At 44.7% G+C, this 23,686-nt stretch overlaps 1 protein-coding gene across 2 annotated transcripts in view; it reads right to left on the reverse strand.

Moving 5' to 3' along the window:
- Positions 1–6,524: 6,524 nt before the first annotated feature.
- Positions 6,525–23,686, reverse strand: part of thbs4a (thrombospondin 4a) — a 112,736-nt gene continuing 95,574 nt past the window's right edge. For both annotated transcript variants that reach the window (XM_078563238.1, XM_078563246.1), the window contains exons 16-22: positions 23,335–23,528; positions 21,325–21,503; positions 20,423–20,471; positions 19,159–19,355; positions 16,953–17,125; positions 11,436–11,575; positions 6,525–6,762 (exon numbers count right to left, since the gene is read on the reverse strand). In XM_078563238.1, the coding sequence (XP_078419364.1) occupies positions 6,716–6,762; positions 11,436–11,575; positions 16,953–17,125; positions 19,159–19,355; positions 20,423–20,471; positions 21,325–21,503; positions 23,335–23,528 (979 nt within the window). In that variant the 3' untranslated portion in view covers positions 6,525–6,715. The remainder of the gene's footprint in view (positions 6,763–11,435; positions 11,576–16,952; positions 17,126–19,158; positions 19,356–20,422; positions 20,472–21,324; positions 21,504–23,334; positions 23,529–23,686) is intronic.

Consider the following 23,686-nt stretch of genomic DNA (forward strand, 5'->3'; position numbering starts at 1 on the left):
CTTTGAGACAATGTCTTAATGAAGAAGCAGAGCAACAGCAGAGGTGGAAAGAAAAAGAAGTAAATCCTGCATTCCGGATCCCACTATCTGTGGGATGTTCTGCCCCTTATGCCCAAGATCTCTGGGTTGAAAATCGTCCTGCTCAGTCACATGAAGATTCATGTTAGAAACTCACGACCCTGAACAGACATCATCCTCGAATCGAGGAACAGCCGTCAACAACAATGATCTTTCTCTGTTCCAGTCTCAATTTTTTTGAGTCTATGCTACCTTAGCTCCTCATTCTTGATATCAACAACAACAACTTTGTATTTATGGAAGAACGTAAGGAGTAGGACCAGGCAGAGGCCATATGTCCCATTGAGCTTGCCCTGCCATTCAAAAAGATCATAGCAGAATCTTTGACGGCAACCCCACTTTCCCACCTGATCCCCATATCCCTGGATCCCCTTGGTGTCCAAAAAAGCGTCTTAAACGTATCACCTTTAACATGGTACAACGCCCCAAGGCTTTTCACAGAAGCATTATCGAACAAAATCTTTCTAACAGAAGCTCATTTTACCCTATCCATGTCTTCATTATCCTTCTAAATAAGCGTCCAAAACGGCATACAATGTTCCAGCTGTGGTCTAACTAATGTCCTGCAACAATTCAGCATCATTTCTTTACTTCTATGTATAAAACTCAGAATTCTAGATATTTATCTGCCCTGTCCTATCCACCCTGCCACCTTCATCCACCTCCCTTCATCTCTGTTGCTCCACACAACTACTGTTTAGCACATCCTTTTTCACTACTTTTTCCTCAAGTACACTTATTACATTTCACTATGTTAATTTGCATCTACTTAATCTTCTAACCTATCTGACACATGCCCTAATTTGTTCTCAATATCAATACTTCCTATGACAAATCATTTATATAAATGGAAGCTAAGAGGTGGGTTATACCACAAACCATATCTTGCCATTATGAAAAGCATAAATCCTGCCGCTTAGCCATCACTCTATACTCTTTGATGCTGCCAGCCTTACTACTTATAACTGAACTCTTAGCAAATGAAAACCTATATATGCAACACGCATTACATTTCTTTAATCCATGATTTCCTCAGTTTGTCATCATTGGCCGGGATTTTCCCTGTCTGCTGGCGTCAGATGTGTCAGATGTGAGCAGACAATATAGCGAGAAGGCCAAAAATAGGTTTCACGACATCGTGAAACTAGTTTGTGATCGTCCGCTCAGCCCGTCGTTAGTGGGCTGGATTCCCCGCCATTGGATGCTGGGAACCTCATCAGCATATCATTATAAGGCCAGCCCATTGGACTCCCCCTGCTGGATCATCTGGCCACGTCAGTGGGAAAACATGCCAACGTGTTTCACCACATCATATATAAGGTGTGCACTTGGCAGGCTGCATTTCGCTCAGGACTTGTTTCAGTCAGCACTCGCAGTAATCAGCGCCAGGCTTCATAGGCAGCACCACATCACTTTTAGGGGGGCTCACAGTAGGTCTCTACCTACCAGATCAGCCATATGTGGGTGGCTTTTCAACAGCTGCAGGGCTAGAGCTTGCTTGGGGAAAGGGGAAGAAGTGGCCTCAGGCAAGGGAAGAGGCTGCAGGACGAGAGCTGTACTGGGGAAGGAGGGTATCCCAGGGTGTGTGTGGGGGGCACATGTTGATCTGTGCAAGTGGCCTCAAGATGGTGAGGGCTGAGGAGGCAGTCTCCAGAGGAGGTGAGGCTAGGTGGACCTGTGAGGGTGTGTGTGTGAGAATGGGTGGTGATGTCCCTTGAGCTGACAGTGAGTGAGATGCCAGTGAATGCGTGATGAGCTTGAGTGTGTGAGTTTAGAGTGATGAGATGTTTGCCATACCCTGGCTGCATGGATGAGATCATTCATCCTCTATCTGCATTGGATGGCCAACCTCTTCTGTGCAGCATTGTCACTGATCCCCACTGCCATTGCCTACCAAGCCAGAGTGGTATTGTAGCTGCCCCTCCTGTGGCTAGAGCGAGGGTAGAGGACATCACAGTGGGCCTCCACGGCATCCAAAAGGCACTCGAGGTCTGCAGTCTTCTTGTTTTTCGGGGCCATGTCTCCTTTGTAGGAGCCCTGAGCTGGTAGCATTGTCCAAGGTGTACTTAGGTGTCATGCCTGTCATGGTGAAATGGCGAGGTGACAGCATAGCAGGCAAATTGGAGCCCGCCTGCCATGGAAATGGCTTGCATCCCGGGAATGCATAATTAACATGGCGGGTTTGGGACGTTACAGCGTGAAAAGCCGCCATTGCGGCCGATGGGTAAAGCGTCGTTTGCACTTAGTGCAAATCTGGGACGATTCCACCGACTAACTTTCAAGTACGCCTACGTAAGTGAGAAAAGGATGGGACAAGGCCATGAATCTCTCGGATGATTGAAAAGCCTGATGTCTTTACTTAAGTATGAAAAATAGGCTTGGCATCAGAGACTGAGGCTTTCAGGAGAGGAGGGAAAATGATCTGTGGAAAACATTCCCAAGACACATAGGCATTGCTGTTTCCTTTGGTTTCTGCATGGCCTCATAGCATAGAATTTGGGGAAAAGGTACTGTTGATGCTTGTCTTTGTGAGGAATGTGTCCTCTCTCACTTCTGTCCCTGAAGTGCACGTCCCTGAGCAGATTCCTCCCTCACCCTTCCCTCTTCCCATTATTTCTGGTTTTGGTGGCCACAGCAGTGTCTCTCACCATTTGGGCATGACTAAAAGAATCAGTTTTAAATAGGGATAGCCTGTAAAAATGCATGTATAAGTTTCCTGTCTGGGAAATTCATGAGAATTCATCAGGGATTTACAAGAGATTTGTTATTAGTCACAGTGCCATTTATGCAGAAAAGCTTAGTGTGAAGAATAATAAAATTTAAAAAAAAACAGGCGAAATCCCTGAGAGTCAAAGCTGTCTTGTCCTAGAACGTCCAGGCATTGGATTATATTTGTCTTTACAGGTAAATTATTGGAAAAGCTATTTCCCAGAATTCGCTGTCTATTCACAGGCCTACAGTTGGAAATGCTCAGTGATGTTACACCGAGTTCTCTGCACACTAGAACCAATTGATTTGAAGTTTTTATTTTTGATAGATGCAGGTTAAGAAATACAATACGCCTCTCTGACTTCAATACCTATGAATTAGGCCAGTTCAAAATAGACATAACCATTTAGTAAAGTGGTTATTGTTACTGAACTAATCCAAACAATGTGAGTTCAAATCCCAGCATGATAGTTTGTAAACTTAAATTCAGTACTGAAAATATGGAAATAAAATACTGAATAGGGAATATGGAGGTGGTGGCATAGTGGTATTGTCTCTGGATTAGCATTGCAGCAACCCAGGGTAATGCTCTGAGGACCTGGGTTCAAATCCCACCACAATCAATAAAAATCTGGAATTAAAAGTCTGACAATGTTAGGAAAAACCCATCTGGTTTGCTAATATCCTTTAGGGAAGGAAATCTGGCCTGCACATGACTCTAGATCCACAGAAATGTGGTTGACTCTTAACTGCCCCTCTGAACAAGGGCAAATGGGGATGGGTAATAAATGCTGGCCTTCCAGTGACACCCACATCCCATGAATGAAGTGGGATTGTCATAAAGACATAGCTGTCTAATTGCTTTAAGAGCAGGAAATACTCAGCAGGTCTGGCAGCATCTGTGAAGAAAGAAACAGAGTTAACATTTCAGGTTGGTCTTTTAACCTTCCCAGTTCTGATCGTATATCAGAATTGGGAAGGTTAGAGATGTAATAGGCTTTGAACAAGGGGGGCGGGGACAAGGACAAAGGAAAGTCTGTGATAGGGTACAAGACAGGAGAGATTGAAATACAGAAGAGTTAGTCTTCTAGGGTCAAAGGGAATGGTGATGAGGCAAGAAAAGAAACAAAAGGCAAAAATAAGAGAAAAAATGAAACATGCAAAGAAAAGGAAACAAAATGGGGAGGAAAGAGATGGCACCTTTCCATGACAATGCAGGAGATGTAACAGCTGCTCTTTTATCCCCTCACTACCCAAGGCCCCAAACACTCCTTGCAGGCATAGCAGTGATTTATGGGTCCCTCTTTCAATTTAGTCTACTGTATTTGCTGCTCATACTGCGGTCTCCTCTACACTGGGGAGACCAAACTCAGATTGGGTGACCACTTTGCGGAACACCTCCGTTCAGTCCACAAGCATGACCCTGAGTTTCCGAGGCCTGACATTTTTTTCCTCTACCTTGCTCTCACACTGACTTCTCTGTCCTTCACCTGCTGCACTGTTCCAGTGAAGCTCAACGTAAGCTTGAGGAACAGCACCTCGATCTTTCGATTAGACACTTTACAGCCTTCAGGCCTCAACATTGAAGCCACAATTTCAACCTGTAATTCCAAATATGCACAACCCTTTGAGTAAAGAAATTCCTCCTCACCTCAGTTCTAAATGATTGACCCCCTTACCTGAGACTATGACTCCAACTTCTAGACTCCAGCGAGGGGAAACAACCTCTCTGTGCCATCCCTGCAAAGGTCTGTAAGAATTTTGTACGTTTCATTGAGATCACCTCTCATTGATCAAAACTCCAGAGAGCTCAGGCCCATTCTACTCGATCTCACCTCATAAGATATCCGCCTCATCCCAGAAATCAGTCCAGAGAACATTTGTTGCACCTCTGCCAAGGCAAGTATATCTTTCTTAGGTAAGGAGAGTTTGTTTTCATTATTGAGCTCTTTAGTATACCCCCTATACCTCATAATTACCCACAAACCAAACACACAGCAGAATTTTCAAGGGCAGAATTTTCACTCCCATTTGGGGGTGAGTGCAGAGGCAGATGGACATGAAAACTCGTGCTGCTTGCCAGTGTGTCATTTTGCCATCACCATCCTTTTCCTGGAGGCCGGATCAAGGCGGAAGGACTAGCTTCTCGCAAGAGTTTGCGAACTGGGCCAGTTGCCTGGAGGTAGCCTTCCAGTGAGAGATCGGAGAGTGGGGGAGGGGTGGGACCAGTACTTCAGGAAGGCTTTGAGGCCCACCCCACCTACCCGGTCAAATCTGTGGCCGGAGGCCGTCCTGTGGAGGGTACTTAGAGGGTGCCTTATGATGGATGCACTCTCTCTTACCTGAAAAGGCAGGCTGCAGCTCGTCTGAGCTCTGGTTGACCTCCTATTGGCCCTCCAGCTTCAACAGCCCGTCCACCAACCTTAATTGGATGTTGAGCCAACCCTCTGACCACTAATTGGCCAATCAAGGCAAAATCACTGTCAAATGACTATTTCATTTTAGTTTTTTTATTGAAGGCTGACTATCAAGGTTTGCTGCACATTTATAATAATGACATAAAATCACTTTAAAACCATCCACTTGCCATGGTACTTAAAGTGTTGTGTTTTGGGTTGCTTAAACATAACAATCCTGTACAATGCTCGGAGATGTTCTGCCCTTTGAGGGCATAGTGTTGTACTTTGGGCTGCATTTTATGGGGAGGCAGACTGCTCGCCATTGGAGCGGTGATTGCGTGGAAGGTAGGGGGAGGGGTGTCACCTTGGGGGAGGTGCCCCTAATGCATACAGAGCATCTCCTCAATGAGGTGCTCCCCCTCCTTCCTGCCTTTTTCTGATCTAGGTCACAAAAAAAGGGCTTGTCCAATCCCACCCATCTGCCCATGCTAACCGTATTATGCTATGGTGTCAGGTTTTCTTCTTGAGCAGTTTGATATAATTGAAAGGCTTGCTAGGCCAATTAGAGGGCAGTTAAAGAGTTATCCACATTAGTGTTGAACTGAGGCCACATATGGGCTGGACCTGGTAAGGTCAGCAGTTTTCCTATCCTAAAGGACATTATTGAACAGCATCTTAGGACAGCACCTTCCAAACCCACGATCACTACCATCTAGAAGGACAAGGACAGCAGATAGATGGGAGCACCACCACCTGGAAGTTCCTCTCCAAGTCACTCACCATCCTGGCTTGGAAATATATCGCTATTCCTTCACTGTCGCTGGGTCAAAATCCTGGAACTCCCTTCCTAACAGCATTGTGGGTGTACCTACACCACATAGACTGCAGCGGTTCAAGAAGGCAGCTCACCACCACCTTCTCAAAGGCAACTAGGGATAGACAATAAATGTTGGCCCAGCCAGCGAAGCCCACATCCCATGATTGAATAAAAAATAAATTAGTAGGACATGGGCTTGAACTGGACAATTGCAGTTCTGTGCAATTTTCTTCAGATTTATGGTAGCAGTGCTTTATTTTGCTTCAGCCACCAGCAAACCAACGCCATTTCCTAAACTGCAGATAGGATAGGGATGGGCGGTATAACCAAACTCGTCAGCGTCACCCACATCCAAGATCAAATTAAAAAAAGAAAATGGACATTTTATACAGTGTGATATATTATGGAGCAAAATCTGCTTTAGATTAAATAAGTATGCCATTAATAGTTGATTTAATTAACATTTTGAAAGTCATACAATTTCCGCTATAGGGTTAAACTAAAAGACACAATCAGAGCAATGTGGTTAAACATGGCTTCTTAAAATATTTTATTGGAATGTCTCGTATAAGTTACAGAGACAGCTCTGCAACACAAACTTTGTTTACATTACTTGTTAAGCACATTTCTTCCTTTCCCAGCTGTTTTATCCACCAGATAGTCAGGACTAGCTCCTCGTGGACCTCTCTGCTACAGCCTCTTCAAGAAGTGGCTACAACTGCTGTGCCCGAAACTCCTGGAAATCTTCAGGAACTGTATCTGAAAAGAAAGTTGCTGATTGTTAACTCAAATCTTCACAAAAGAAGCTATACTCTGGACACTGAGGGTCTCTTCAGAAGCAGGGGCTGGGTATTTGATATTCCCCCAGTGGTTTTGGAAATTGATGTTGTGATGCTGTGATTCTGTTGGCAGAGGTGCCAGAGACTTGGCACATGTGGTGTGCCCTGATTATTCCGACACCAGTTATGTGCTTTAGGCAATGAATATGAACAGCAAATAGATGTAAATAATAATATAAATTCTTTAACTCAAATGATCTGTAATAATAATCATAAGGGGCAACCCTACATTCTTTCATAAAAACATAAATGTCATCAGTTTTCTCATAGGCAAAATCTGAGCAGTATATATCGTGGTGGCCATGTTGACACCCTCCAAGACTCGTGTCAGTGGTCGCTGCCGGGACTGCAGACAGCAGCCAAAGGATACCTAGAGCTTGGACCCCTAAGTTTGGGGTCTTGGGTTGGGATGGTTTGGGTAGGTTAGGGAGAGGGGTAGGGGGGGTTGGGGGGTGGCGGTTGGGGTGAGGGGTGTGTTTAATAGCGGGAATGGGTAGGAAGGAAGTGGGTGCTCGACATTAGGGAGGCCGCTCCACGATCGGCAAGGGCAGCCCCTGAAGGGCGACACCCCCCACCCCCACCCCCACCCCACCCCCCCTCCTACCCGCCCTATAACCATCTCAGGGAGAAAAAAATCGGGCTGCCCACTCCTGCCTGGCTGCCCACGCCAACCGTTTAATGGTGCGGTCAGCGTATTATCAGGGTCAGTTGGCTTGATAACAAGCCTAATTGACCTTTAAGTACTTATTTAAATATGGCGGGCGGGCTGCCGGTTTTGGCGCCCGCCCAACCTTCGTATTATGAGGCTGAGCTCGAGGTTGGGTGGGAAGGTGGTGGGGTGGGCACCCAGCTGGGGGCACATAAAATTCAGCCCCATTAAATTTCCTAGTTCGTTAACAATGAGGGAAGAAACTCTTTCATAAAAGCCCCTGAATATCCTCATAGATTTTTATGACATGGATGTCGAACTATCATTTAATCTAGAGATTATCTGTTTAATAAGTGGAAACTGAAATTCTAAATGTCAATCTTTTTATCATGTTCTGATTCACACAAAGTTGTGTGGCGGGGAAACACAGCCCATTGCCTGTGACATGATTAATTTATTTCCCCGCAACACATTATTGAGAGTAATCTCTGCGTCTGGCTGGAGCTCCCCAGTCACACTACAAACTCCACATTGTTGGCTTTGAAATGGCAACAGATTCCTTTTTTAATAAACCAAAATGTTGTATGGTTAATAATAGCTATAAATCAGGCACGGTGTCCCATATAATTCACTGTGAGACATAGCAGTGATGTCAGGAGTGGAGAGGGAATATCACAGTACAAACCTTTAAGAACCATTGCAAGAAGCAGAAAGCAACCAGGCTTCCACCGGTGATGTAAAAATGCAAAGGTTTCGAATAGCCACGCATTTTCTGGTGCTCCTGAGGAACTTTCTGTGGCTGGGGTCAGAATGTTGGCTGGGATCCAGTTACATTGAGTCTGTGCCCCAGCTTAATACGGTGTGGAAGTTCCTGCCAAAAGTAGGGGCAGGTACTTCATGCACTCCACCCGAGCAGACAGGATTGGTAGGATGATGTCTTCTGCCCGAATTCCTGCCTCCGACATAGTATATGGCTACATGGGGCATTTTTGCCAGCACCTCATCTTGGCAGAAGTGAAGCCAACAAGTAACCTAAGAGGTTTGCTGTGGTAGCTGAGCAGGAAGCAGATTGCATAATCAGGAACCAGTCATTTAAAAAAAATGTTCAAAGTTTCTGGTTGGATGCATCTCAGTTGTTTAGTGCTGTGTACTGGCTCCATAAGCAGTTTCCCTCATCTAATATCCCCTAAGTCGGCACCCTAGCTATACTACCAATGATGGGGACGCCCACCCAATGACTCCAGGAATTCGAGCAGGGCCTGGGATACAAATAGTCAATGAGCAGAAGTCCAGTTCTGTCTTTGGTGAAGGGGACCCACAGATTTTTTGGGTTTGTTTCTGTGCCTGGATCTCTCCAAGACAATTCTATGTTACGATGAGTAAGCTGCTTTAGCTCCCATTAAAATGTGAGGCAACAGCGAAAGGGAAAACAAACTCAGTGCAGTGCAGTAACTGTCTTACACATAGCAAAATCTCATCAAAAGCCAAAAGGTCAATGAATGGTCAATTAATCTGCTTTTCGGTGGCATTAGCTGAGGGATAAATGTTGGGCAGGACATTAGGAAAATGGTTTAATTGACTTGGCTTGGTGGAGTTGGATTCATCTAAATACACACTATTTCAGTTTGATGTCCCTCAGGTTATTTGTGCTGATCTTCCCAGATACCTCTCTCCTTTCGAAGGTAACTGCATCTGGAAAGGGGTGTTGTGAATATGAGTTCAAATCATTATTGAAGAAGGCTCCGCACCACCTTCTCAAGGGCAACAAAGGATGGGCAATAAATGCTGGCCTTCTGAATGAATGAATAACAATAAAAAGAAATCAAATTCAGGGCCCCAAACACTGTACTAAAAAGGTCAAACCATCCAGAATAAAATAATCTTACGCCAAATAGCAATTGTGAATGGCTCTAAAGTGTCTCGGCCCTCATTAAACCGCCCCGTAGCGCTTTATTGCTGTGGGGGGGGGGGTTAGTGTAGAGGATGTTGGCGTTGTTTCCAGGGGGTGGGGGGCATGTTGTCCACCCCACCCCCCATATTATCCCAACCAATGTCGGCTGTGTTAATTAAAATTGAGATTTGCTACAGGACCAGCTAAATATTGATGCTGATCTAACCAAAGATCAGTTGTATCAGGTTTGAACATGCTGATTTCTCAAATTATATATACCTTCATCCTAAATAAATTACTCCTCTTCTAAACAAATGCTGGGAATTTGAAATAAAAATGTAAAAAGTTGGAAGTCTACCAGCATCTAAATTGGAGAAAGAGAGATTAACTTTTTGGGAGTACTGCCTTTATCAAAACTGGAAACTGGTCGATCATAGAGGATCCCCTTTACTGGGCTGAACAAGAGGTAGAGGGATTAATGGCAGAGTATGAGCAAGAGTCAGGAATAATGACACATGTCACAGAGAAGCAGTTTAATGGGCTTAATGGATAGTAAACAGGTTTTCCCTCAGCCCTAGTAAATGTATTTCAGATTTACTGCAATCATCTTGTATTCCTGTTCTCATAATAATAGCAGGGTCTCTATGTCCTCATGCTCCACTCCACTAGGCTCCAAAATTATCAGACAACCATCCAGCATTTTGCCACCTACAACACAATCCTATCAGCAAACACATGTTTTCCTCTTTGATTTATGGGGTACCCTGCTCATTCTTCCATCATCATGGCTTCTGATGAAAGGTCATGACCTGAAACGTTAACTCTGTTTCTCTCCCCACAGAGGCTGCCAGACCTGCTGAGTAGCTCCAACATTTTCTGTCTTTATTTCATTCTTCCATCACCCAGGCTGATAGCAACTCCTCCCCGTGCAACTGGAGCACATGCAAGACCTGTTCGTTTTATCTCTTTCCACAGGGCCACAAACATACTTTCTGTGAGAGTTGGCAATAATTCACAGGTGCATCCCCTAAGCTGTCGCTCACATTGTGGCCTCTTTTCTTTTAATTTGTTCTCAGAATGTGGGCGCCACTGGCAGGGGGCCACATTTATTGGCCAGTTGCCCAGAGCCATTAAGAACCACATAGAGTGCGTGACAAGAGCCACATGTAAGTCAGACTGTGAAGATGTGGCTGGGTTCCCCTCGCTGAAGGACATTAGTGAGTGAGCTGTGTTTTTACAACAATCTCAGCAACTTTCATTATTTTACCTGATACTAGTGCACAAATTACCAGATTCACTGAATTCAATTTCCCAGTTTACCATAGTGAGATTTAATTGTTAGTCCAGTACTGCAGCTACTAGGTTACCATATATATACTGAAGAGACTAAAGATAGATGGGTCTATGTGGAGAGGATGTTTCCTCTTGTGGGAGAATTAGAATGAGGGGTCACAGTTTAAAAAATAAGGGATCGCCTATTTAAGACAGAGATGAGGAGAATTTTTTTCTCTCAGTGGGTCGTAAGTCTTTGGAACTCTCTTCCTCAAAAGGCGGTGGAAGCAGAATCTTAGAATATTTTTAAAGCAGAGCTAGACAGATTCTTGATAAGCAAGGGGGTGAAAGGTTATCGGGGGTAGGTGGGAATGTGGGGTTGAGGTTATAATCAGACCAGCCATGATCTTGTTGAATGGCAGAGCAGGCTCGAGGGCCCAAGTGGCCTACTCCTGCTCTTAATTCGTACGTTCACATGTCGTATTCGCAAATGTGATCCTAATGTGAAATAATCTCTCCATTATATTATCAACCCCTCTAACAACCCCTCCTTGAAAGGAGGTAACATTCCTGACCCAGACCTGTAGCAGTTGATCTCCTCCCTCTGCATTGCTCAATTCTACAAAGGGTTTTACTGAGCTTCCAGTTCTGATGGATGGTTGCTCAGTCTGTCTTTTCAGATGTCGCTGGACCTGCTGTGCATTTTCAGATTCCACTTTGTTGTTAGTTGCTAATGCTGATACCATTTCCACACAAACAGCGAGGGACAACAGCTCCTTACCATTGCAACGGTATTTGAGATTGGACCAGATAATGTTTTCCTGGGAAAAACAGAAGACCCCCAGTCGTCCGCCTCGCATGGTGGTGTCTATTGTAACTCCAGAATCAGCCACCAGATCAGAACCTTCATAAAACCTCGCCCTGTAAAAAGCACACCAGCTATCATGAACAACAACATCTTACCCTTTGCATACATTTACCTTACTTCAGTTCTTTCAGTTCTGTCAACATTGATAAATGTCCTAAGGCACTTCAGGGAGGAGAGAATGGGGAGGCAACCAAAAGCTTAAACAAAGAGGTGGGGGCTTTTCAGGAGGATCCAAAAGTAAAGAGAATTAACACTCTTAGTCTACTAAAAAGTTGAAAATCTTTTTTGAGTACTGATTAGAAATCCTGGGCCAATAATATGGTCTTTACTCTGGCGACACTAGTGGTGGCTCTTTAAAGCTGTATGATGTAGGGGCACTACATGAGACCACATAGACTTTAAAGCACAGAAACCAGTCTTGTGCTGGTCTTATGTTCCACATGGACCTCCTCCCACCTTACTTCATCTGACCCAGTCAGCATATCCTTTCATTTCTTTCTTTCTAGTTTCTCCTTAAAGGCACCTATGCTATTTGCTTCAACTTCTCAATATGGTAGCAAGTTCCATGTTCAACCTATTCTTTGGGAAAAGAAGCTTCCCCTGAATTCCTGATTGGATTTATTAATTACAATATTATATTTACTACCCATAGTTCTGGGGTGCCCCACAAGTGGAAACATAGGCCCAGATATTGGCTAAGGCAGGTTTTGTGAGCTGGTTCCCGGCCTGGGAGCATGGGTGTGCAGGAATGTGCCACACATGGAGAAAATATGCCATGTATGAGCAAAGTCCCCTTTAAGATGCACCTTATGTGAAAATCTTAAAGGGACCGCATAGGACAACAAGCCAGCTAGACAAAGTAAACAGAAATCTGAGGGAACATTGCCCTAAAGCCAGTCTAGTTGACAGGCTAGAGTTTCGAGAGTAGTCCTGTTGGGGTCCTTTGGGGATTGGTTGCGGGGGAGGTGGGTGCAGGCCCTCATCTTGGGGTGGGGTTCTGATCCCCAATTGTGGGGATGTCCAGTGGTCGGGAGGTTGAGGATCCCAAGGAAGGAAATAAGCTCTGTGGGCTGGGGGGGAAGCACCCGTGACTCCCAACCACTGCTGTAAAGGCTTTTTCAGGAAACAGCCCTTCCCTTCAGCTGCCCGGTATCCTGAGGACTGGGAATCCCAGCTGACAGGGTTAACTAGGCAAAACAGGATAAATATGAAGCACGCAGCCTCTATAAGATATTTAAATGGTTAACCAGACTCCTAAGAGTTAACCTGCTCCCCCATCCTGTTCCTGGTAAACCCCGAAATGGGAGGGTTTGGAGTCGCCTTGGGGTCAGGTTTGAGATTTTGAAAATGTTAACATCCCACCTGACTGCAAACCACCCTCAGACTTCTCAGGTTGAATTTTAACCCCATGCCGCCCCCTCAACTCCCCTGAAAGCAGATGTTTTGGAGTTGGGTGATTTGTTACAGCTTTTAAAAGGTCAAATCAGACCCCAACCCGCCTACTTCCGGGTTTAACAGAGGCAGAAAAAGGGCCGCTCAGCCAACCCTTTCCCAGCAGGTGGGTTTGCTATTGAAATATTTTAATGAGATCGCAGCCCCTGATTTCATCTGTTTCGCAGGTTTAACCCTCGTCAGCCAGATTTGCAAGGCCTCAGGAATCCCGGTTGCTTGAGGAAGGTGAAAGTACATCCGGAGAACCTCTTCCCCTCGCAACCCACCCCGGCCAGTCCCATCCCAAGTTTACCCTCTTGACTTGAATCGGAATTCCCTACCCGCATACAAAGACCCTTCCCCAGGATTAAACTCCTTTCCCACCCCTGGAAATGAAGACCCCCCCCCCACCTCCACCGCCCCCCAACCCCCACCCCACACCCCATCACCCACCACTTCCCCCCTCCCCCACGCCAGGGTTCAGATGATCTGAACCCACCCCCTAAAGTTTGTGGAAAGGACTTCACACTTCCAATAGCACAGCAGCAGCTGCAGGCTCCCTATCCGAGGCTGTGGCTGCCTGGCAGACTGGAAGCCAAGCCTTTCAATCGGGCTTCTTATTTAAGTGATGTCTTAGGCCCAATACTGGGTACATCTGGGGCCTACCCCTCAGGCGCAGCAGGGATTACTCCCTAAACCCAACTGTTAAACAAATTGCTAGGCCAACCTTTTTCCTTTCCCCTGTTCCTACCACAATAAAATATTCTTTGCCCTTTACTTAACTTGGCTCTTTCCCAAAGGGTCTAGCTGGGGAAATTCAGTCATCAAAGTAATATTTTTAGCTGCTGAGTATGAGCGGGATAGTTGGCTGTGTAGCATATTACCCACTAGCACAATTCCCAGCGGAGGTTTCTGGATAATAATCAGGAGCCACTATCCTGGCTGATTATTATCTTTAATAGCTCAGCATGACTGATGCCAATTACATAATCTATTGTTCTCCCAGCTGAGACAAGGTAGCCCAACACAAATTAGGCACTGAACTTGTGCCCATATGGTCAGAACATCTTATTAATATAGCAGGCCTCTGGGCCATCAGGGAGCTTCAGCAGTTTAAGTTTTAATTATGCAATACATTTGAAGCATTCTGCTTGTAGGCATAGGGTATTGCATTTGTGCTGTGATTCAATGTAAATTATAGGATAAGCACGGGTCAGGGCAATGAGCACAGTGCAGTTGGAGGGGTGAGGTTGACGGCCTTTTTGTTTTACCAACAGGATTCAGCGGTGAAACCTGTGAATCTTTAACCCTGAGTTATTAATGTGACAGCAACCACTGTTGCGGTTCTCCATCAATGCAAGCTCACGAGGGCTAATTATAAACATCATTCCTGGACCGAACATGGGCGATAGCAAATCAGCAGCCTGTTTGACACCTCGTTCGATTTACTTTCCCTTTGTGGTAAACAATAACATGCCTTCCATTTAGGATGCCAAAGCTCAACAAAGGAGTTCATCATGTATTTGGAACTTTTAACAACATAATGGTCAGATTAATGATCCATCAAGGAGCCAAAGGTCCAAAGCTTTGTGACTGATGACAGTGGGCTGTGTTTTGACACCAATGAAAGGGATAGCATGGAAATCCAAGGGATATGAGTTTAAGAGATGTGAGAGTAGGGTGGATGTCGGATGGTTCTTCTTTTCCGTGAGAGTAACGAGCCTCTTACAAATACTGCCTGGTATGCTGGGTCCTGACTCTCTGTGCCTTTAAAATAGGGCCTGATAATTCCTGACTGGATAGAGAATCCATCACGCAGATCTAAATAACTCTGGTCCGTGATCGCCTGGGCTGGTTTTGGTTGCTAGAGGGTGGCGGAGAGAAATGTTCCTTATTGGTCCTGTTTTCCTCTCAGTTTTATGTTGCCTCCCTCAGGAGATTACATGACTACGGTGGTGGAGGGGGGTCTAACAATCATTCATGTGGGGCAGGCTTGAACCAACTGACCTTTTCCTGTCCTTTGGTTCCATGGGCAGAATCTTGTAGAGGCAACGGGGGGTCTCGGCCACCAGCTGCAGAGCAAGCATCCTGGGTCGCCTCTTTTCAAGAAGGCCCACTGAATCTTTTGCCACTCAGGTACTTAACAGGCCAATGGCGGGCCTTTCCCTTGGAACAAGGATCCAGGGAGTGGAGGTCCTGCGCACCGAAAGCCAATCGGTTCTTCTGTAGTTTGCAGTGCCACCGGGGAGGCCTCAGGTCGAAGAGGGACCCAGGCCACAGGTAAGTGATGGTGGGAATCGGATGTCAGGAAGGGGGTCGTAGATCGCAGAGGAGGGTGGGGTTGAAGGTTGGCGGGTGGTCAGCAGCAGGGGCAACGGATGGCTCTTACTGGGCAAAATTTGGCAAATTAAAGGCCTCAACTGGCGGCGGTGTGGGAACACAGGCCTTCCCGCCAAGGACTTAACCGGGGTGAAGGTGGGAAGGTGGTAGGGTCCCAACTCGCTGGTCCTCCACCTGATTAAATTATCCCCCCCACCCACCAACAAACCCGCCACAGGGGAGGGCAGAGGATTTCAGCCACAACCTCAGTAAGTTATATTGAAATGGATAAGGATGAACCTGAAAGAGAGTAAAGGGTCTTAATAGACTCAATGACCAAAGAACCCAATCAACGCAGAGCAAAAAACCATTAATGTCAAAAAATGCTGTTCAATGTCAAAAGAATTTATGTTGAAACTACATTTTGAACACCTTGTCCAATTCTAGTCACTGAGTTTCAAGGAAGAATCAGGAATTGGGGATTCCTAGGGCGGTATTTAATGGATGCAATGGAGGTCTTGCCTACCAACTGGAGAGCCCTCATCGCCTCTTTTAGGAAAGACTCACAAAATTAAGTGCCACTCAAGTACATAACTGTACGAATGTCCTGTCTACTGAGAACTGTCAGCCAATCAGAGGCAGTGCTGCCAGGAAGCTGGTGGTTGCTGCCAGTATGACACCTGCTTGAGGTTTAGGAGCGTCACTGGATCCCAGGCAACAGGTGAGTTGAGTCGGGGGGGTCAACAGTAAGGGTAGGGTTGGCTTTTACGGGCCCTCCCTTTCCCGATGCTGGATGCCTCGATCAGGCACTGGGTGCCTTTGAGCGAGAGATTGCCACACAGGTTTGCTTCTCGTGCTCCTCACATGGCAAGCCCCTTCACCTGCCATTGGGTTAATGCCAGCAAGGGCAGGACGAGGCCCTTAAGTTGGCATTAATTGCCCACTTAAGGGCCTCAATTGGTGGTGGGGCTGGAAGGCCATCCGTGGGCCTTCCCATCACGGACTTAATTGTGGTGTGGAGGGGAAGGTGACAGGGTTCTGATCTTCCACCCTCCTGTCTGACTAAATGCCCCCCCAACCACCAAACTCACTATGGGGGAGGGCATTAAGTTCCACCCCCAGTGTCAGAGGTATGAGGAAAGATTTGAGCTCCCTGGGAGTTTTCAGCCGTGAAAAGAGATGCCCGGGGTGATTTAATTCTGGTATATAAAATGGCAAATGGTATAGAAAAGGTTAATCTGGACTATTATTTCTAAACAAATAGTAAAATTAAAGCACAGGCTGAGAAACTCAAGCCAATAAATCACAAATTTCGAACATAGGTACAGAAAGAGGCCATTCAGCCCCTCAGATGTGTTCCACAATTTGGGACTGATATCAAGAAGTTCTTCTTCATAGAAGAGTGATCAACATATGAAATTAATTTGCAGCTACAGAAGTGGAGGCAAAGACCATCTTCTGGGATGGTGAGATAGGATAAACTGAACGGTTTTTTCCTTATCCATAGCTATCTTTTGAATTGATTTATTTTTGGTATCTGGGGTACATTATAAATGGTTTCACTCTAGGTATGAACGTGGATGTGGTTAATAGGTCTAGTTTTATCAAGATGTTTTACATAATAGAAAGAAAAGAACTAGCTGGATCCGATTCATATATAGCAATAGATTTTCACTCTACCTGATATATCCAACTTGGGGTCTATGCTGCAAAAACCAGCGGTAAGAGACCTTGTCTTCCCAACCCACGTCTCTGGGGTCTTTCCATAGTAGTCGGACCTGGTCTGTGGTGTCTCCTGTGTGCCAGAGTGCATTTCGTAGATGCTCACCTGGTCCGGTGTTTGACTTGACTGCCTAAAGGACCAAGTATGACAGGAAATTAAAGCTATTACAGGTATAGCATCAATCTCAATAAGCAATTAAAAAGGTAAAATGTCAACTTTGAAAATCCCTTTAGTTGCCATACGCAAATACGTTTCCTATCAAATTGTCTGTTTCATTTTTGCAAATATGAGGGATTAGACCTAACAATTGAGGGCAATGGAGCCAAATTAAAGCAAGTAATAACTTCAATTAACACTTACATTCAATGGCCTTCTTTGGGACACCATTGTGGGAGGAAGTTACAATGCTGTCAGCTTTCATCCTGTGCCAGAAGTGCACACTAGAGTCCTCTTACTGAGAATTCTTGAGAGCATGTGAAGGCTGCTCTTTCTGCAAAACTCATGGGAATTGGACATACCCAAGAAGACTTGGAAAACTCAGTACGTTGAGGTGAAAACTATCCCAGAAGCACACAGGGAGAACAGCCACAAGGTAGTTTGTATTCAGTATTGAAAAAGTGTGATGGTAAGGTGCGAGGGAAACACAAAAAAAAAATCAACCAAAATCAGCTAATCAGGAAAAACCAATTATATGAATATTAAATCATCATAGCCCCAACTTGGCAGTGACGTTGGATATTTAAGAGCTTGTGTAAAGCTAGTTGGAAGTATATTGACTGCATGTGACTTTGCATGGTCAACTTATTTCAATAACATTGACCTCGAAACAACAGCTGGACGAATGGGGGTTGCAAGAAAACAGTTCAAAGTTAAAACAATGTGAAAAAATACATCTTAAGCAGAGGTAGTGACATATATGAGAAATACTGGTCTTGATGTCAATCCACTCACAATGAGTGGGAGAGGGTTGTAGTATTAGGGTATCTGGCATAGCAAGGGTTAATGTGGGGCTGGGAAACAGTACTGCCCACAGTGTGATGTAATGAGACACATGACCTGAGACCAGAGTCAGTGGTGGCATGTACAGAGGCCTGTGTAGAAACAAGCATGGAGTTAGTTTATAGCTTGGGTTATACCCTGTATATATGTACATAGTTACGTGTTATCAAGAAACAGTTAATGTTCAACCAAACAAAATTCAGAACCTCTTTGGCAGACCAACTGAACATACAAGGATTAGGAATGAGAGAGGTTTAGAACTAAAAACTGGGGGTGTGGCATCAATCTACTGCAACCTTTCTGGTTGGCATTTTTATGGCAGTGGATTTTGTGTTGTGAGAATGTCCCACCATCAGAAGGTGAGGCAGCTCATTAACAAATGTAAATCAGGCTCTCACAGTGTAATTGGGAGCCCAATTTAAATTTAACACTTGCTGGGCGGGTTTCCCATTGCTCAGGAAACTGGGCAGCGGATGGGAGGTGGCAGCAGCCATCTCAAGAAGGCAAGTGTCTTTTGCAGTTCTCCTTGTGGGTCAGGAGGAGTGGGATTGCTCACCCCCACGCACCCCCCCCGACACGGCCGCTCAAGGAAGCCATGACCTCCACTCTGCCGATCACAGTCTTTCTTTTTCTTCCACCTTGATCACTGATCTCCCCCACCAAGCCCCGATATCTTGTCCTCTCTCTCCATCCCGGCCATTAAGGCCAAAAACGTGAAAGAAAATATTATGAAGTCACAGAGTAACAAAGCTGAGAAGTTCCATGTGGGTTCTTGCACTCGGCAGCTGTAACTTAAACAAATGATCAGAAGGAATCCCATTAACACCACAGCTGTTGTGGCGATGGAGTGGGAGAGGCCCCAGGGAAGTTTCCAGCCTGTGCTTGTGCATAAGTAATAGGTGAAATGGTGGCTAATTTGTACCTATAAAAGAGTTTGCGCCCATATAAAGATTCCCAACATCCAGGCTTATGGCACTGGGGGAAATGCACGGTGACCTGATTTCAGGATTTGTCATTAGCACGGTGGGCATATACCGCACTTGCTAGCATACTCATCAGCATGGGCTATTCCAGTTTTTAATTTGGAACACCACTCAAACTCCCTCAAAGCCACTTGATTGTCCCTGGGAGAATTTAAACAATCGACTCTGGTGCTCAGTGTACCTTTAGCTGAATACCAGGCTCAGCCACTGCACGGAATGGGGTAGCTTGCCAGTAGGTCTGCTCAGTCTGTTTCCACATCACCACATAGAAGCTAGAACTGTCCTGATATCCAAATATAAACCCAGCATAGTCGTCGTCTGTCATGGTGTTTACATGGAAAGTGCCTTCAAAATCAACCCCATTAAAAGCAGTATAACCTGTAAGGTCACAAAAATCAGCTGTCAGTCCTGCTGACCATTGTTCATTCATAATGAAGACTAGTCATCAAATAGTGTAAATGCTCTAAAAATGATAAAACTAAAATGCAGCAGACATTAAACTATATGGAATTACATAGAATTACACAGTAATTGCAAGGACAGAAACAGGCCATTCAGCCCAACAGATCTATGCTGGTGTCTTTAATGCATCCAAGCCTCCACCCACCTTATTTCACTTTATCAGCATATCCTTCTTCCTTTCACCCCGTGTGCTCATTTAGCTTCCTATTAAATGTGTATTAAATTAATTCCTATTAAATCATCTGTGCAATTCGCCTCAAATACTCCGTGTGGTAGCAAATTCCACATTCTAACCATTCTCGAGGTTGCTCCTGAATTCCTTGTTGGATTTATCAGTGACTATCTTATGTTTATTATGAACTGATTTATAACTTCCATTTCAAAGAACTGAACTTTCTCTAGGGATACATGGAGCTTAATAGCTGATAGTGATTTATTATGTTTTGGGACATGGGGCAGGATTTCACGGTCTCCAGCTGGCAGGCTTGCAGATGGGGGCGGCCTGTAAAATTCCCTGACTGGCCTTCCTGCCGCCTTCCCACCTGCCCTCTAATTTTATGGGGTGCGGGCAATGCCGAGAGTGAAATCACAGGCCAAGCAGGAGTCAACCGTGAACCAGGAGACATTCATTTTGGAGTTCAGCAGAGTGGTGTAAAAGCCTCCAGCATTAGCAGCGTGAACCAGCTAAAGCAGCAGAAGAGAGGTGACGAGTGGGAGTGAAACACAGGAACCAAGAAAAGTGAAGAACAGGGATTGTCGAAGGTCAAGGATAAATCTACAGAGAAGAGCTATAGCAGAATAGAGGAATAAATTTACTAGTGTTCATTCCATATAGTTTACCACTTCCAAAAGAGATGAAACCTCCTCTGTATCTAATTGATTTGAGCTTTCTATCAGGTTTTATGACTGTTATTGACTACCAATATTCTAAAGCTAAAACAAGGACACCTATAAACTGAAACGTGCTGTGTGATTTCACATACCAACTGCCAGGCCAGGATCACTGTTCATCGTCTGCACAATTTCCATACCCTGTAACGAATCAATTGGTTACGGAAAACGACAACAGTAACGACAACTTGCATTTATATAGCACATTTAATGCATTTCACAGGAGTGATTAGCAAACAAAGTTTGACACTGAGGCACTTAAGTGACCAAATGTTTGGTCAAAGTAGGTTTTACCCAGTGCCTTAGAGCAAGAGAGAGAGATAGAGAGGCCTAGAGGTTTAGGAAGGGAGTTCTAGAGCTTAGGGCTCAGTAATTAAAGGCATGGCTGCCAGTGGCGGGGCAATGAAAATTGGGGATATGCATTGCAAGATTTCAGCAGGCTCTAGGAGTGTAGGAGGTTACAGAGATAGGGAGGGGCAAGGCCATGGAAGGACTTGAAAACAAGAATGAGACTTTTAAAATCAATACGGTATCAGACCAGGAGCCAATGTTGATCAGTGAGCACAGGGATGAACAGGACTCGATGCGAGCTAGGACGCGAGCTAGGATGCAGGCAGCAGAGTTTTGGATAAATTAAAGATTATTGAAGGTGCAAGGAAGGAGGCCAGCCAGGAGAGCATTGGATTGGTTGAATGTAGAGGTAACAAAGGAATTGATGACAGTTTCATCTTACATTTATAACACCTTTAACATAGTAAGATGTCCAAAGGCACCTCACAGGAGCATTATCAGACAAAATTTGACTGAAAATTTGGTCAAAGAGTTTGGTCAAGATTTTAATCACATAAAGGAGTAGAGAGGAAATTGCAGTGCCTAATACAGACAGAGCTTCAGGGATAGACAGCTGCCAATCAAATACATAATCTCAAAACACTGATGTTTTCCAGGTACAGTTTAAAAATTATTACTGTAAAATAATAAAAGCTATTCTCACCTGGTTAAGTACAACCCAGTTTGGATCAATTTGTGCATCTCCTTCAGGGTCGAGAACAACAGTTTGGTAAGCTCTGAAATCAGTTAGAGTCACCTCTGCATTCTCAGGACAAACATCTATTCTGTCAATGATTGTATCATGATCGAAATCACCTTCACAAATATCTCCCACTCCATCAACTGAATAAAACAATGAAAGCACAGTAAGTATAAAATACACTTATATCATGTTTCAGATGGGATGATAGTTGCTGTTAATAATCTGTATTTTTTAAATCAATAAATATTAAAATGTCATAGCAACAGGCCACGGACGAAGAACCAAGATTAGGAGACACTTTTAAGTTGAATTGCTGTTTGTAACATTGAATTAGGTTGGTCTTTACAACCAATTACATGCACTGAACATAATTCTTTATTACAATGTATTGTATTACACATTCCCTGCATTCAATGAAATGTTTTTAATGTTGCATTTTAACGTTGAATAGACCTTGCTCATATTACACGAAATTTCCAAACTCAGCTTCGAACAATAAAACAATAGCTGTAACCAAAGAGCAGTTCTGAGTTTCAAGTGTTGTCACCATCACATTATAATCGACCAAAGTGAGGGAAAAGGTCATAATCCATGTAAATCAATAACCTTCAAAGTCTTTGGGTATCTAAGTCACAGCCAGGTATGGAGTTCAACTAGGCCCCTGCAGCACTCTGTTCACTGGGTGCACCTGGTTGTTTCTGTTCTCCCAGGGGATGGGGACATTTCCAGCTTCGGAACCCCTTCTGCTCACACCCTCCAGCCAAGTCCCCTCTGGGAAATCAGAGAGGGGTGAACAGATTCTTGGATTCTTAGCCCCATGAGAGTACAGAGAAAAACAACAATGACAATTCTGTGACTTCAGCTTAGAATGCAATTAATGGTTCACAGTATTAAACTTGTCACAAAAGTAAAAGATTGTGGGTGATGCTACAGGTCTTAAGATACGTAAGAACACAGATAACAGGCAGAATTTAATGTAGGCGACGGGGGTCTTGCCTGCCAGTTAGAGGTCCCGGGGTTGGGATCACGGGAAAGGGGAAAGGGGAATTGGCAGTAAGTGCAGGACTTGGCTCCCAGCGGCCCCACACCTCCTCCTCCCCCAGCTTCCCGAATTCCCGATGCTGAGTCCGCAATCAGGCACTGAATGCCTTAGAATGAGGAATAGCCCCCCACCAACCCCCCCACTCCAGCAGCCCGCAAGCAACCCCGACAGGGTTTGCTGTTCAAGCTTTCCACAAGGCAAGTCTTCCATCTGACACTCAGTGAGTACCAATGGTGCCAAGATGAGTACCAATGGTGCCGAGATGAGTACCAATGGTGCCAAGATGAGGCCCTTAGGCGGGCATTAGTTGTCACAACTTAATCGGAGCAGAGGCAGGAAGGTGGCAGGGACCCTGCCTGACACCCTCCTGTCCAATTAAATGCCCCCCTCCACCAAACTCACCACAGGGGAGGGCATTAAATTCCACCCTGCCTATCGAAAACAGGTTATTTCACTTCAACTTGATCAAAGACCGCAAGTGAAAAAAAAAACAATGCTTAGCAACACTGAAAAATTAGAGGAAATGAGCAAATACGTGGAATAAACTTTTCATAAATGCTATGTTGAATAAAGTTGGAAGATGGAAATTGTAAGGCTAAGTGTAGGTAATCGAATGTTCTATATGGATGAAAATGGAACCCCCTGTTAGGATCATGACAAACATTATCTATGAGATCAATTCAAGGTTAAATAATATAGAAAGCAACATTTAATTCATATTCTAGAGCTTTGTTCAATTAGCTTCAAGGCTCAGTAAGAAAGTTTGTAGTGTATAATCTATTTGGAAGTTGTTACTTGTGGTTAGATTGGGCAGAATCCCCAACAGTGTAAATTCTACATGACCTTTTGAAAATGACAGACTTGATGTGCCAATTAGCCTTTCTTGTTCCAAACTTACGTTTTTGGACATGAGTAGCACCCATACTCACAGTTATCATCCTCCTGTCCTGGATTTGCTACCAGCCTGCAATTATCTGGACCAGGTGGAAAAACATCCGGAATTCCATCATTGTCATCATCATCGTCGCATTCATCTCCAAGTCCATCCTTATCTGTGTCCAATTGGGAGCTGTTAATGACGGTGGGGCAGTTGTCATTGCTGTCTTGGTGCCCATCTCCATCACTGTCAAAGCAAAACAGTGTATTGAAACACAATAGCATTTTAGCTACTTTTTTCTCTCTTTTAATCTCCTTTCCTCCACATTTTAGTACATGACAAGAGCTGTGCTTCAAGTAGCTGTTATAAATATTCCACAAGCTATTGTCACTTTTGGACACTTT

Source organism: Cetorhinus maximus, chromosome 2, assembly GCF_964194155.1.
Source record: "Cetorhinus maximus chromosome 2, sCetMax3.hap1.1, whole genome shotgun sequence".
Classification (NCBI taxonomy): domain Eukaryota; kingdom Metazoa; phylum Chordata; class Chondrichthyes; order Lamniformes; family Cetorhinidae; genus Cetorhinus; species Cetorhinus maximus.